The following is a 14,966-nucleotide window of genomic DNA, read 5'->3' as shown; positions in this document are numbered from 1 at the left end:
TATCCTCGTGGATTCTAACTAGGGTGAATTTTTGAGTTAATCACAGTTGCGAAAGGAAGGTCAAATTAAAGGCAAATATTCAAGGATGTTTCTATCATGAAAAGTATTTAGGAAGGCTGGGTTGAGGTAAAGCCGTAGGAGGAACGTAGGATAAGACCAGACATTTTGGAAATGTGAAATTTGTCATCGAAGATTACACCTAAGGGCACTACATCAAGAGAATATAGAAAGGATGTTGAGGAGGATTTAAGTGATTTGCTTTAGCTGATATTTAATGTCAGCTTGTTTACCGAGCACCAAGCACTAGATGCTGTAGTTTGGATTCCAAGGAAACACAGTCCAGCAAAGACGAAACAGTGGCAAATAATTTGAGATCTTCTGCGTAAAGCAAACACGGGTAAGTAAGGATAGAGGGAAGGCCATTAACTAAAAATAGAAATAGACCCAGTAGAGAGCCCTTGGGATAGCCAGAAGAAGGAGGGAAGGATCGGAGTGAGTAACTAAGAACAGGAACTATGTAGAAACTGTTTGGAGGAGGGTCATGAGATGAACGTAGGCTTTAGAACAATCGGTGTTAGCATCATGTACCTCCTTCCAGGTGGAGTGAGGTATATTGTTTGCGGCTAACAGGGAAGATTTTAAGACAGACTGAACATTGGTATCAAGATTACCAGTGAGGAGGTCAACCAAGGAACGGGTAAGGAGAGGAAGAGCGAGCGATTTGAAGAAGTTTGCACCTAGGGGAGGCATAGAGGAGTAGTGGTCGAGGAAGTAAACACGGTAGATAAGTTTGAGCAGAGTAGGCCGCAGGATTGTTGGGGAGGGGAAGGGAGTTGTCAATGGAGACAGCGAAATTAATGAAAGTGGGGAAAGATTAGATGGGGTTACGGGAATAACAAGTATGGGATCAAAAGGATTTCAAATAGGGCGGCCTCGATGATATCAAGTATCCCTTATCAGTTTTTTTTAACAATTAAGTTGAGCGCATAGACCTGAAACGAGCAAGGTGGGTGAGATTCTTAAAAGTCAAGATCCGCCGCCGTGTATGCTTCAGGTGAATGTTTTCATGGATTTCTTTGGTGAACCAAGTTGGATAACATCGCAGAAGAGCAGGAGATAAACAGACCTAATAGGGGAGGAGATTGTAAGGGTTATTGTAAAAATTTGTTAGAGCTTGATCAAACCTAAAGTTAGATAATACACGTTGATTGAGGCTAAGATTAACTTGAGAGCGAATAGGTTTGGAGTTGGACCGGCACAGCTTCGCTTCAAATTCAGTGATGGTAGGCGTTAGTTTTGACAGACGGTGACCTACAAGGAAATATGAAGAGGTACCGTTTGTAAAGGAAAAGATTGAGAGTGCCATCCAGGCGTTTTAGTGGTGTTGAATCATCCCCCAGGGGATGTTAGTGATGTAGAACATATATCTATAAAAGAGGAGAATAGAAGGGAAGAGTAGGAGGGGTGGTTGGAAGAAATTGGAGAGCCCGTTTTGAGTGCGGGAGGTTGACATCCCTGCAAAGGAGGGAGTTCAGACAAACTGTTGAACAATTCTACAATTAAGTGAAAGAGGTAGGTTTAGGCGAAGTATATAGAAGATGCAATAAATGAAACAAATTTGGGCGGGGAGCCACGTAAGGCAACGTAACTACAGTCAGATGACAAGAGTTGGGTTCGGTGCAAGTGTTATAGTAGATACAGATATGGAGGGCATTTTGAGGCCTGAGTACCGCCTAGGAGCAGCTTCGTGATTTTTCGGTTGGATAGTTTTTGAGAATGGGCTCGTGTTCCACAAATGTCAAAATTAAGACCGGTTTCGGTGCTGATTGATACACCACACGACTATATTCGGTCAACATAAATTTAACATTCACTTTTGCATGTAAAGGGGCCCCCTTAAAGTCACCGTTGAATGATGTAACTTACTTCATGCGTGGGTGTTCACAGTTCAGACCGAATTTCGAGTCAATCGGCACAGCCATTTCTAAAAATGCGACAGACAGGTGGACAGGCAGACGGACGGACAGACTGGCAGACAGTCAATGAAACCTCATCTGTTTAATGGACATCGACACTGGACACATAACTAAAAACGAAAATGTCCTACCCGAGTGGCAACATGAGTTTTAATGTACTGACACCATGGTAGATGTAATCGTCGAAACGTGCGGTGTCGTAACGGCCTGCTTCGGTAATAAACAAAGCTGAGTACCTGGAAAGAAACGCTCCTGGTTTTGGTAAGTGGCATACGATCAGTTGTAGAAGTCATCGGTGAAAGTAAGTGACCATCAAATGATGATCTCTTTAGAGTCCGATGACAACGTATGATTTGGTTGATCTGATTAGGTGTTCTTCGCCGATTAGTTGAAACTTGTCTACCAAGCAAGTACTTTCTTACATTTTCAAGCGACGTGCTGTGAAAAACCTACGTAACTTACATCATCCAGTCAGACCACAATTTCCACAATGGGAAGTTTGTTTATGAATCAATATAATCGGAGCAAATACCACCTGTAGCTGCTTTCGGGCACGCTGTTCTGGAAAGAGTCTGAAGATCTCTCCCTGTGACGAAAACCATAAATTATTTCTTGCATTTAAAATAGTGGGTACTTGCCCGAAGATAGTGATCTATGCACTAAAATGTGGGAGGTAGTTTAGTGCGACCCGTCATCAAGTAGATGGGGCTCCAGTTCATCTAGAAGGTACCAATAGATGAATCACCGAAACCTTAATAACCAGCTGATCTTATCTCTGGCGACTGAATGAATGGTTCTTGAAAGTGTATGCCCAAGTCTCAGTAAGGCGAATTCAAATAGGGCCAACGCCACATATTGGTTCTTCAAAACAAGTGGTCCGTCGAGCAGGATGTGCATCGAACAACTCACCAACTTGTCGAATTGCTTTCGGCGGAAGATCTCCTCGGATAGGAAACAATTTTAGCTGTCGAAAGTCCCCTAGTGAGTAGTTCTCACTAGAGGAGTTCGCCACAAATGGCGTTAGTTCTATGCACAATTCTGTCGCCCTCCAAATCCCTTGCCTGGTCAATAGATCCACGTCCATCCAGTTTAATAGCGACGTGCAAGGTTAGCAGGTTCGAACGAGGGGTGTAAGTATGTTTCGGCAACATGGGGGTGATTATGAGATGGGCACCCAGCTGAGGATTGGCCATATTGGAATCCCTGGTATCGTTCACGGCTCTGCCGACCAGTGCTAGGGATACCCCAGTTTAGTGGAAAGTTGACCCAGGTCCGCAGTATTTTCAATTCGGTTGACGATGGGTCCGAAATTGGAAAAGTGAAAAAATTGATTAAGCTGCAAAGTAAACTGAGGGGAGATGCGAAACGAGTTGTAGAGCATCTAGTATATGGAGGAAATTATGAGAAGACGATATAGCAAGTGGATTGAACACAACTATGCCAAAAAGAAGTCTCATCGGGAAATTAGCCTGGTGGCAAAACCCACTGAGAACAGGAATGCAAACTTCATGTGCATGGAGAACTGTTGTGTTCTGCAATGTTGAAAATTGATGGAGGGTAAAAAAAATTAAGAAGCCACGCCACTATCGATTATGCATCTTCTTTGGATTTCACAAAAAAACAAGGAGTGGTTTGCCCAACACTAAAACATCTCAAATGTGAACTTTGTCATGGGTTGCACGAAATGATGCCCCACTCCGACAAGGATCGAATAGTGAAGGCTTCTCTTGAAGAGAGCTCTCCACACCATGCCGAAAATTCATCCTTATTAGCTTACTACAGTGCAGTTCTCCCAACAGCCGTAATTATGGTCAGGGCAAAGGACGGTTATGTAATCTGAGTACACTGTTTGGTGGACTAAGGAAGCCAAAGTTGTTACGTGACTGAATATCTGGTCCAGAAGTTTCGACTCAACGGAAAAAGAGCGAATGTGGAAGTTTCAGGCTTGGGAAGAATTTCTACAGGAAAGGTTGTTGGTCTAACCATCCAATTGGAGGATGGTGCAGAAAAAAAGACCAAAGCCCCCGTAATGAACCGTGTGACAAAAGAAGGACTAATGGTAATTCCGCGGTGTTTTTAATTAAGACTTGCTTTTTTCCTATCCGCTAGTTATATATATTTATTAGACTTGTTAGCGCTGATGAAGGGAACAAGTGCTTCCCGAGATATCGGTATTTGCAACTATAATAAATGTCACTAGCGATTAGAAAAAAGCAAGTCGTAATTGTTTCAAATAAAAGGGGGACTCCCCAGTTTATCGTAAAGGATCAAGTAGTTGTTTCCAGACATGTTCCAGGGTTCCTCGGTTCAAACATATTGCCTCAGGCATTCTTAGAAGGGGTGCTACTGAGCGTGGGGTTTAAAATACAAAACTCGGTTGAGTAGTATCTGGGTCCTCAGACGCTTTCATGTCGAAGGTCACTGCCACCAGCGTAGCAATAGAAGAGTTTGAACAAAGGTTAATGAATATCTGGGATATGCTAATCGGTAAGGAGGATAAATTTGAATTGAAAGAGGAACGATGTTAACAGCTGTTCCAGACCAAATATTACCGGTAAGAGGAGGGCGATATGTATGTCCATGGCGCAAGGAAAAAGTCGTAATGGGGAATTATTTTTGCAAAGCAGTTCAACATTTTCTTGGGCAAGAGAGGAGGTGGTTAAAAAATCCCAAGCTTAAGGAGAAATCAGATGATTTGATAAAGAAGTATAGTAACTGGGACCACATGCAAGAAGCTCTTAAGGGATTTCGAGCGGATACTAGTGGCGAGGTTTACTATATTCCTTACCTGAGTGTCATTCGCAAGAATGTAATCATAACAAGAATCAGGAACGTGTTCAATGCCTCAAGTCCCAGTTCCAATGGTGTTAGTTTCTCATATTTTATTATAGATACCGTCATTCGCAGTAGGAAATTTAGGTACGTTTAGTTACTGTAGGGATATAACCAAAATGTGTCGACAGATTCTGATGCTTCCAGACGATCAGCTGAAACTATGTACTTTGTGGAGGAGCAGTCCCGAGGAGCCATTAGGAGAATATTTTTTGAAGACTGTCATTTATGGGGTAGCTTGTGCTCCATGGCAAGCAATAAGGACGCTTCATAAATATCCCAGACAATTCCTTTCATGGCTGAAGACATTAACTGGAGTCACCTCTGCGACACTATTGGCTGAGACTTTATTCGAAGTGTGTTGTTCATGATACTTTTAAAAAATGTTTCATTCTGGCCGTTTATCATGATTGTTGATTGTTGATAGTGTTGTCTCTGTGGTATTTAGTGGTATTGAGAGTGAAGCTTCTGCTATTTAATTCAAAATGTCGGTTACCTAACCACTTCCATTAGCCTAATAGCCATATGATCTATTGTTTATCGGACTCCTCTAGCCCGACAATGTTTGGAATCAAGAACTATGTTGATATGCCAATCGTATACCTGTGGAAAAGTTGCTGAGAGGCGTGTTTTGTTGCTGACAATCCAGCTTTCCATCTCGATACAATACAAGTTTGGTATATGTGGTTCATTTATTATAAATATTTAAAATTTATATATGTCGATACTTTTATCGTAGTGTTGGCCATTCGACGCAGGACATGCTGATTGTAAATCGATTTGATTTCCTTTGCCTTCTGATGTACGAGGTTTCAGCAACCGTTTTTCCAAAGCGATAACCGGGCTCTCCAGAGCTAAGACCAAGAAAATGGAAATCGGAATAGTGAATCCCAAAACGGCCCAATACTGTTCAATCTAGAAGAGGTACCAAATATAATCATTATTTTCTTAGGATTTAGAAGCATTTAGGCAAAAATTTGAAAAACAGCCTGGTATGAAGGATATCGTAACTTATATCATGTTCCGGCTCTTATATTATTCGGAAAACCACTCACCAAAGTTATAGTGTTGAAATAGACAGGAGTTCGGGTTGAAGCGGCTATTATGGTTTGTATAACAAAATGGCTCAAGTAAATGGCATAGGTTAGACGTGCACATGGTTGCCAAATTGGGAATGATAGGAATGAGTTGACTAAGCCACCGTATCCAAAGTGACAGGCATAGATCACCCACGATACGCCAATCGCCCAAGCTAAGGGACTTAATGCTTTGTAAATTGCATCCTCAACTACTTCCACTGGAGCGGTCAGCTGTTGCAATCTGAATGGTCCAAAAACTACCGCATAAATCAAGGCCGCACTGCATATCCAACCAGAAAGGACTAGGGCCTAGAAAATAAAAAGACATTGGATTTGTCATTTGTGAACCCGAACGGTAGCTATTCAAATTGAGACATTCTTCAACTTCTCTGAATACCTTAGGTAACTCCAGTTTAGATTCTTTTTGTTTGTGGAAAATGTAACTCAATAGCATGCCGACCAGTGAGGGTATAGCTTTGATATGAGCTCCGTAGTATAGAAGGGTCACATATTTGTCGCTGGGATTTAGCCTAGGAAAAATACATTTAGCGCACTAGAAATAAAACTGTAAAAATATGGCACTTACTTATCTTGTATGACCCTTACAGTGTATTTGTTTTCAACCATGGCAAAAAACTGGTACAACGCGGATGCAGTTATAAGTAATATGATAACTGGGATGAACCTCCTGCGCCATTTATAAAGCGGAATTAGGATGAGTGGAGACAACATATATATCTGAAAGTCAGCTGATAGGTACCAAGTATGGATCCAGCACTAAAAGTAGCAGTTGATTAGTACCCGCTGATGGTTTAAGCTGAAGTATGACCATTCCCACGGACTAGATACTTACTATTTTCGTAGGATTCACATAGTTCTGAACATGTAAAAACGCAGACCACCAATATTTGTGGCAAGTGGGAACCACCGCAGCGATAAAACTGTTCCAGAGGGGACCATCAGCCATATATCTCAAGAATGTAAGCGAGAAGAGAACGGTCGCTCCCAAAAGTGGGAAGAACCTTAGGTACCGATGAATCCACATCACAAGTATTTCATGGATAGTAAGCTTCCCCCTGAAGAAAATATGTAAAAATAATTTGCACGTGAATCAGATACACTTAAACCTTTTTTCAAGACTCCTGAAAATGGGGAACGTTACCAGGAATCCACTCAGTAAGAAGAATGTATCCACGCCTATGGTAGAGCTAATAACGAGCATGATATCATATCGTTGTATCCACTAAAAACTTAGAATGTTGGTTGTTAATAATTTTATTATATTTGCTGGAGAAGAATAATATTTGCTTAAAATATAAAAATAAGACATTTTTTTGGAGGGAGCATTGCCATGTTTTTAACATAGTTTACCTTTATATTCATTGTTGAATAAGGACTCTGCGGGGATAGACAAAATATGAGACCGAATTTTGAAGTCAAATTAAAGCTAAGCCAAAACTAACTATGCAAAATCTAAGCGGGTTACCATATTAATAGACGCAAATGGACTTGGGCAGACAGGGATGGATGGTAACGATCCTTGTTTATTTCCGAACCAAGTCGGCTCACATACTCCAGTTGGTAGCGCCGGATAACCGTCAGTCAATTTGGTGCAGAACTAACACCAACCTTTGATTTGGCAAACAATTCGGAACAGGTTGCATATGAGCTGAGAGCTGTGGCTTTTGCTACTTTACTACACCAGAGTGACATCTCGTGGAAACGGCTTCCACGTTAATCTTACAGCCTCATCCAATGCGATAAAAATGTTTGCAGGACTGCAAGTACCTTTAAAGCTATGACACAACTAAGTTTCCAGCACAGGCTCCGTTGATATGGGCTTCTAACTACCAGTTGATTCCCGTTCTGAACACAAACTTCCATAAGAGCGATTGCCGAAGCTTTTAGAAGAGGCAGCAATACATCGTGTGTAACGGTTCTGGTAACTATAATGGGAGATTCTACTATAACTCCTTAGAAAGAAACACAGAACTAGAACAGTCACCTATTGAAAAGGTAGGAAAGTTCACTGTCCCAGTGGAGGTCGCAAAAAAGGGTCACGAGGATAGATGGCAACCTCCGACAAACTCGCCAACCAGGCAGAAACGCAAGTCATCTCCCTGAAGAGGATGAACTTCATCTAAAAGACAAAAGCACAGGAAAAAAGGTTACTTTACGGAAAATGAAAGGTGCTATACCATCGTCCTGTGAAACGTCTCTTAAGGTGTCAAAAATGGCATAATGAAGATGGAGGAAGTCCTGAACCTCTTTAGCGGTGTTACTATAGCCAGCGAAACTCTTGGAAGACCGCGAAAGAGGAGCTGAGGAGGCAGAAAATTGCTGGTACAGTCCTTAGCAGTGCAGCAAGCGGTTTGGTCGCCTAAAGGATAGTCCTCCTCGCGAAGTAATGCTTTGCGGCGGTTTCGCAAGACGGACAGACAGATTGATAGACAGGCCTGTGAGGAATTGCCAGATCTCCCATCAGGCGCAACCCCAGGTGGCAGAAAGGGGCATACCTATTGAAATGTAAATACATGTTCATGCACTTTTCTTTTCTAACTGTGCATGGGCTAAATGTTCGCTCATCTCCAGTGCGTGGACTAAAATGGCTATGGGAAGGATACCTAGAAAATAAAATCAACATAGACGAATTGAAAAGGAGTAAAGGTAGGGTGCAGGGGCTCGGAACTCCAGTACTAGCGGCTTTTGGGAGTGAGCAAGTGGGCTTGCGCCACCTATATCCCTCGACCGCGGTGCCTCGGAGGTGGACAACTTGACGACCGTGTCATCTAATGCTACAAGTGCTTTAGATTCGGAGAAGGAGATGTGCAAACGAAGCACAACTCTGCCAAGAACATCAATTGCAAAGGCGAAGAATGATGAGCTAATAAGAGATAGCTGGCTAAAAAAAAGCGATTTCGACACCTATCGGATTTCATCAAGATGTACTTCAGCAGCAGCAAATAGATCCATTCAGGAGAAGCTCATCAATTTTACGATCTCCTCCAATACCAAAGCCGGTAAAAGAGAAAGCTTATGGGAGCTTAGCAATTAAAAAAGTTGAAGGAGTCTGTAAAAGAAGTAATTTGGCCAAGACTTACCGAGAACAGAGCCCTAACCCAGAAGAAGTACCTTTTATGAAGCTTGGAAATAAAATAGTTGAGCTGTCCGAACTCATAAAGGACATGCACAACGTGCACCTAACCACTAAGAATATGGTGGGAGCCATCAGGGTGCTTTACAATAGGTCGCAGGAAGAACGATGAAAGCCCAAGAAAAACCGAACATTCCAGCTCCAACAGTGTCACAGGCGACCCAAGTGACACCAAAGCACAAGTCCATCGACCTTCGACCAAGTAAGAGAGTGCGAGGCAAAGAGGAGGAAGCTTTAGGAAATTAACAGGCACCAAATAGGAAAGAAGGCAAGCACTTGTAGCATCGGTCAGTCAGATCGATTTCCATGGTGTGGAGAGAAAGGATATATTGCCAAGCAGTGCAACAGAAACCCCAAATGCATTTTGTCCGAAGGAAAGGAGGGAGGGGATAACCGACATATTGCGGAAGTGGTAAATGACCTGAATTTATGGAGGCGTTAATTGCAGTGAAAAAATGAAGTTAATATAAATAATTCTCAATCATTGCACTTACGAATGCGCTATGGAGATTGCTGTTATTAGTGAACCATACAGAAATCTTGACGGTGGTGTAGGAATTACAGATTCAACTGTTGGAGCGGCGATATGGGTGTACGGTTGTCATGCCACACAATTTAGTATGGGTCAGGCGATTAGTGGCGTTGTGTGGGCAAAAATAAGCAGTATATTTTGTGTACAGCCGCTACGCCCCACCGAGCCTCATACTGCCTGGGTTTGAAGACCTGTTAGACAATCGCAAGGGGACGAGGTCCAAAGGTCTAAGGATCCAAAGGTGATAGCCGGTTACTTTAATGCGTGGGCCATCGAGTGGGGCAACAAAGAGACTAACGCAAGGGGCGGCGCTTATTAGAAGCATTCGCCCAGTTGGATGTAGTTCTGGCTAACACTTATCGGAAAGCGGAATCTAGTTCAATTGTAGATCTGACTTTTGTCAGCCCTGCGCTGGCACGTGACATGTCCTGGCAAGTTAGCAAGGACTTCATTTACAGTGGCCACCAGGCAATCACCTTTGAACTAAGGACGGAGCCATAAGGCAGAAGACCCGTATCCCGGAGGCCGAAATTCAAAATACCACCAGGATGGTCTGCAAAAGCGATGGATGAGCAAACATTCAGACTTAGAGATTTAGACCTGTCTAGCGAAGAAGACACCTCCATGGAAAGAGCTCTCTATGTTACAGAAAGCATGTGACGCGTCATGCCTAGGAGATGCTCATTCCCCACTAGAAGACCCAATTATTGGGGGAATAGTGAACTTGCCAGCCTTCGGTCGATTTGTCACAGAGTCTGACGAAAGACTCAGAGGGCAATACGTAGGATCGATCAAGGACAAAAGTAGCATGTATATAGAGAAGCCCGCAAGAAGCTAAAGCTCACCACCCAGCGGAGTAAGCGGGAACGTTTTAAGGAGCTCTGTTCGGAAGCGGACATAATTCCGTGGGGTAGTGCCTATAAAATTGTAATAGGATGATTCAGATGCTAATCATCTCCACAGATCACGTGCCCGATGCTCTTATTGAAAATAATCCAGGGCTTATTTCCTCAGCAAGAAAGAGGTACTGACACCTTCCAGCGCCCCTTGAATGTGAGGGAGTCGGGGGTGGTTTTAGTGGGAATCCCACACACTGGCGTACCTAGGCAAGAATCTTTTGAAGATTTTCACTTCCTTAAAAAAAAAGATAAACAGACAGACAGTAAACCGACAGACAGATAGACGCATAAACAGATAGAAAGTAAGCCGATTTCAATAAGGTTTTGTTTTAACCTTAAAAAAGATGAAGTTACAGACAGACAGAAAGGGGTTTTAAATGAATGTTCGTTTTACATAAAACCTCAAAAAGTAATTAGTAAGTGGACCCATACCGACAGTAAATAGAGTATACCGCAATTATATATTGTCCTCAGAAAGAGGGGAGTTTGAAGGACCAAGCTGCAGTGCGTTGTAAGACCAACATAGTCTTGATTTCGGGAAATGACCAGATCACGGGGCAGTACTCGAGGATACTTCTGACAAGGGTGTTGAAGACCATTAAGGGAGCTTGGAAGGAGTCAAAATGAGACGAGGAGCCTAGTATAAAGCCCGATGATTTGGCAGACCGATTGGCGACTTCGATGGTGTGGGTGTCGAAGCAGAGCTTATTGTCGAAAGTGATTCCGAGGTCTTGAGTAGAGTTCTTATATTATAATGAATATCCGTCAAAAGAGCAGGAAAAGGGAGTGGGTGAGGTGTCGAGCGAGTAGCACAACCGGCGACATTTGCTGATGCTGAGTGCTAATCCATTTGTAGAGGGCTGGCGAACTAGAGTGTCTAGGTTTGATTGTAAGCGGACACCGACCATAGTGGATGAAATAGCAGAAAACAGCTTAAAGTCGTCGGTATACAGCAAGGGAGGAGGAGAACGAGCGTTCGTTGATGAAGAAATAATAGGCGGCCCAAAATAAAGCCTTTTGAAACGCGAGGAGAGTATCGCGAAGGCTTAAGAAAATTAGAAAAAGATACTATGCACTTCCTTCCGAAAAGAAAATCGGTGATGTCGAGGCGAGTTAAAGGTCATGGACTTATGTTTAACAAAGCTATGTTGCTCTTTCAGTACGCGGAGGACAAAGTATGCGGACAACCAATTACTGACAGACCTTTCCAGAAATACAGTTTCTCCCAGGACATTGAAAATATTGAGAATACTTTCTTAGATTGATTACACAATACCCTATAGACGATTCCGCACCATTGAAACGACATCGAATTTGTCGCAAATTCCGGCACTATTGGTAAGCCTAATTTTTGTACCTTTAAAGAGATATTTTCATCGAAAAGACAACAACCTAATCATTTCCATTCATAGTTAAAATTGTGTAACCGGTATCTATATCTATGTATAAATAGCTGTAAAACTATGGTACATCTCACCTTCCAATATTGCAGATAGTTTACAGAGGGTAAGGAAAAACCATTCAAAAATATATGACCCCATATTATCCACAACATTGAAACGACTCGGATTCCATTCAAACATCCTATTGCGTCCTTGTGCGGCTTCCACTGTATCTTGAAAAGTTTTTTGCTATTAGTAATGACGGAAAATGCTATGAGTGCAGGACTTTTTGGTTCTGTAAAGGTAAATTGTAAATGTAGTTAAGGAGGTTTCTGGATGATCTGCAAGCATTATCCTTACCTCCAGTTTTATTGGCACGGTATTCGTACCATGTACTCAGTATCATCAACATGATGATGGCAGCGAAAATTACACTGGAAAAGGTACCAAATGTTATATTTTTTGATGAGCACATTTTATGTTACTACCCACATCGCAACATATTCTAGTGTCCCAAATTTGTTTGACTGGTGCCGTGTACATTTCCACGAATGCTCATGCTTGTCCTCAGATGTGATGTTAGTTACCGGGAATATGTGCTCCTTGAACTCATTTAAAACCTCTGCAGAGCAGGTGTCGGGAACACAAACGCCTCTGGTTAGAGTTCCTTCGCCAACCTTATCAAGAGACGGTGGTGGGTGCAGATCATCGGGTAGTGTCATCACATATTGGATTGGGTAGGACACCAAACAGTATTGTGATAAAAATGTATTGCTGTCTCCACCTATGTCATGGGCAATGGCCATACATTCATCGAAGTTTCCATAATCAGCCGTGGTGCCATAAAGGAGTCCGGCCGGTGGTAATTTACCCCAAGAATCGAAAACTGAAATTGTTGAAACAGACTTAATGAACTTCTAGGGATCCAAGGGGCTTGTAAGGAGACCAAGGGAATTACTAGCCTCAAGCTATTCACCAAAATATCGAAGCAGACCTCAAACTAGGCACTCACCTTTAATGGCCCACTGTTCACGGTCTTCCGCAGCCTTAAGCATAGTTCGAAACTGACTACGGCATAATGTTTCGTTGAACATCCGCGAGTCGTGGTCCAATGCATTTATCACATTTTTATAGAGGATTGAATCGTTATTCTCTTTACCATGGTAGTTTAGGATTAACATTTCGATCTCTCCAAAAGCCCACCGGCCAGAAATCACTTCCCGGCATAGTAAAATGAGGAAACAGGCAATACACAACAACCTCATTATGACTAGGAATTCACTGACAACAGAAAAAATCTAATGTAATGCGAACGCTCTCCTTGAATTTGCTCCGAAAATCATTTCGTGAAAGTCCTGGCACTTCAACTCTATTGGGAATAGATTTAAAATGGAAAGAGACTGTGTAGCTACCACGGACTCATACTTAAGACTGTCGACTGCAGGAGAACCTTGAAAATCAATTACTTTATTCCGTAAGCCAAGCCCATCAAAATGGACCATAAAAATTAAAAGGAACATTTAAAACACTCACGTGAAGTCCACAGTGTAGTAATATTCCAATGCCAGCATTTGTTGTCTTGATAATTTGAAACATGCCAGTCACGAGCCACCCGGAAATTTATAAAAATCATGCTGGTCTTAAAAAAGTAACGACCTTATTTCCTGTCTCGAAAGTACAAAAGTCTACTACTAAAAAAGAAAGTGAACTCTTTATATGACCTTAGAAACCGTCTTCTGCGATGGTATTATGAGATGTATATGAAAAGGAAAATAAACTAGGTCTCTATGAAGGAGAACTCCTGTAAAGCTTGTCCATTTACAAACCGCTCAATACCCCACTTTCCATATACTATTTTCAACCGCTCTAAATGAGCAACATGAATCCTATTCTTTCCCCCGAACTCTCAAGGGAGAGACATGGGCGTTTAAAGTTTTCCAAAAGATTCCTCCACTTTTCCACTTTTTATAAGATTTTTTGTATAAAAACAAAGGAATAGGAATAAAGGGGCCAGAAGCCAAAGCAAAGCGGAAAGCAGTGTATTTTCTTCTTGCTTCTTTCGGTGTACAATAATTTAAGGATTATTGTGCCTATCCCGGCAGCCATCAACAATTTAAGAATTGTTGATATAGATACCAATTTAGGATTGCTATCTGCCCGTTTGTACATGGTCCGTCGAGCCGGATATCTGGTCGAGCCAATAGTTTCAGACATCCTACACATTCAGTTATTCGTCGATACTACCGCATACTACAATAGCTCCGGGACAGGCAAAGCAAGGAGGTTCAGCATCCACAACAAACGTGGTCAGCGAGCAACGACACAATCTGGAGGAGGTGCTTCGTCTGATTCGGAACTTCAAGAAGGATTCGAGGACGCGATACAACCTACAATATTTTCAATTTCGAGAGGAGACGTTGAAGCGCATGGGCGAACTGCGAAGCCTTGCACGGCAGGGTGAAGGCCGTGAGGGGTCAGGATACAGCACTGCTTTCGCAGTATATGAAAGAGTACGAGGAGGTCAAGGATGCCTGGGGCGAATGTTCGGTGGTATTCCGTCAAAACATTGCCGGTTACATAGCTGCGGAGAGCAGTCAACGTCCAGCAGTTCAAGAGGCTCCAGATGCAGGCGAAAACGTAGTGAGGCTGGAAAGGATTAAAATACCCAGCTACGGCGGCGACTACACTCAGTGGGCAGCATTCCATGACTTATTCAAGGTTATGGTGCACGACAACAACAAGTTAAATGGTGTGCAGAAGCTTCAATATCTCCGTGTATCGGTCAACGGCGAGGCAGAACAATTGATACGCCACCTCACTCTAACAGAGAATAATTATGCGGCAGCATGGAAGTTACTGAAGGAACGATACGATAACAAGAGGGCCATCGGGAATGCCTACATGAAGGGCATATGGAGTTTACCGACCAGCACTCCAGCTGGTGCGATATGTATCAAGCGCATATTGGACACGAATCATTGGGAGCAGATTTAGTCGACTTAATCATGGTTTACATCCTACAACAAAAATTGGACACTGAAAGTAATTCCGAATGGCAGAAATTTATTGGATCTTCGAACGAGATACCAACTTTGGAACAATTCACGACCTT

At 42.5% G+C, this 14,966-nt stretch overlaps 1 protein-coding gene across 1 annotated transcript; it reads right to left on the bottom strand.

The window, feature by feature from the left end:
• Nucleotides 1-5,494: 5,494 nt before the first annotated feature.
• LOC119657551 (O-acyltransferase like protein-like) lies at nt 5,495-13,292 on the bottom strand. Its single transcript, XM_038064504.1, has 10 exons — nt 12,867-13,292; nt 12,347-12,740; nt 12,215-12,288; nt 11,950-12,149; nt 7,015-7,130; nt 6,741-6,963; nt 6,474-6,664; nt 6,285-6,417; nt 5,864-6,196; nt 5,495-5,723 (listed from the first exon to the last, which is right to left on the bottom strand). The coding sequence occupies exons 1-10, from the start codon at nt 13,117-13,119 to the stop codon at nt 5,514-5,516; spliced, it is 2,127 nt and encodes a 708-aa protein (XP_037920432.1). The 5' UTR covers nt 13,120-13,292; the 3' UTR covers nt 5,495-5,513.
• Between the last annotated feature and the right edge of the window lie 1,674 nt (nt 13,293-14,966).

This window comes from Hermetia illucens, chromosome 5 (assembly GCF_905115235.1).
Source record: "Hermetia illucens chromosome 5, iHerIll2.2.curated.20191125, whole genome shotgun sequence".
Taxonomy (NCBI): domain Eukaryota; kingdom Metazoa; phylum Arthropoda; class Insecta; order Diptera; family Stratiomyidae; genus Hermetia; species Hermetia illucens.
Note: the sequence above shows the minus strand (reverse complement) of the source record. Positions and strands in the feature narration are given on the sequence as shown.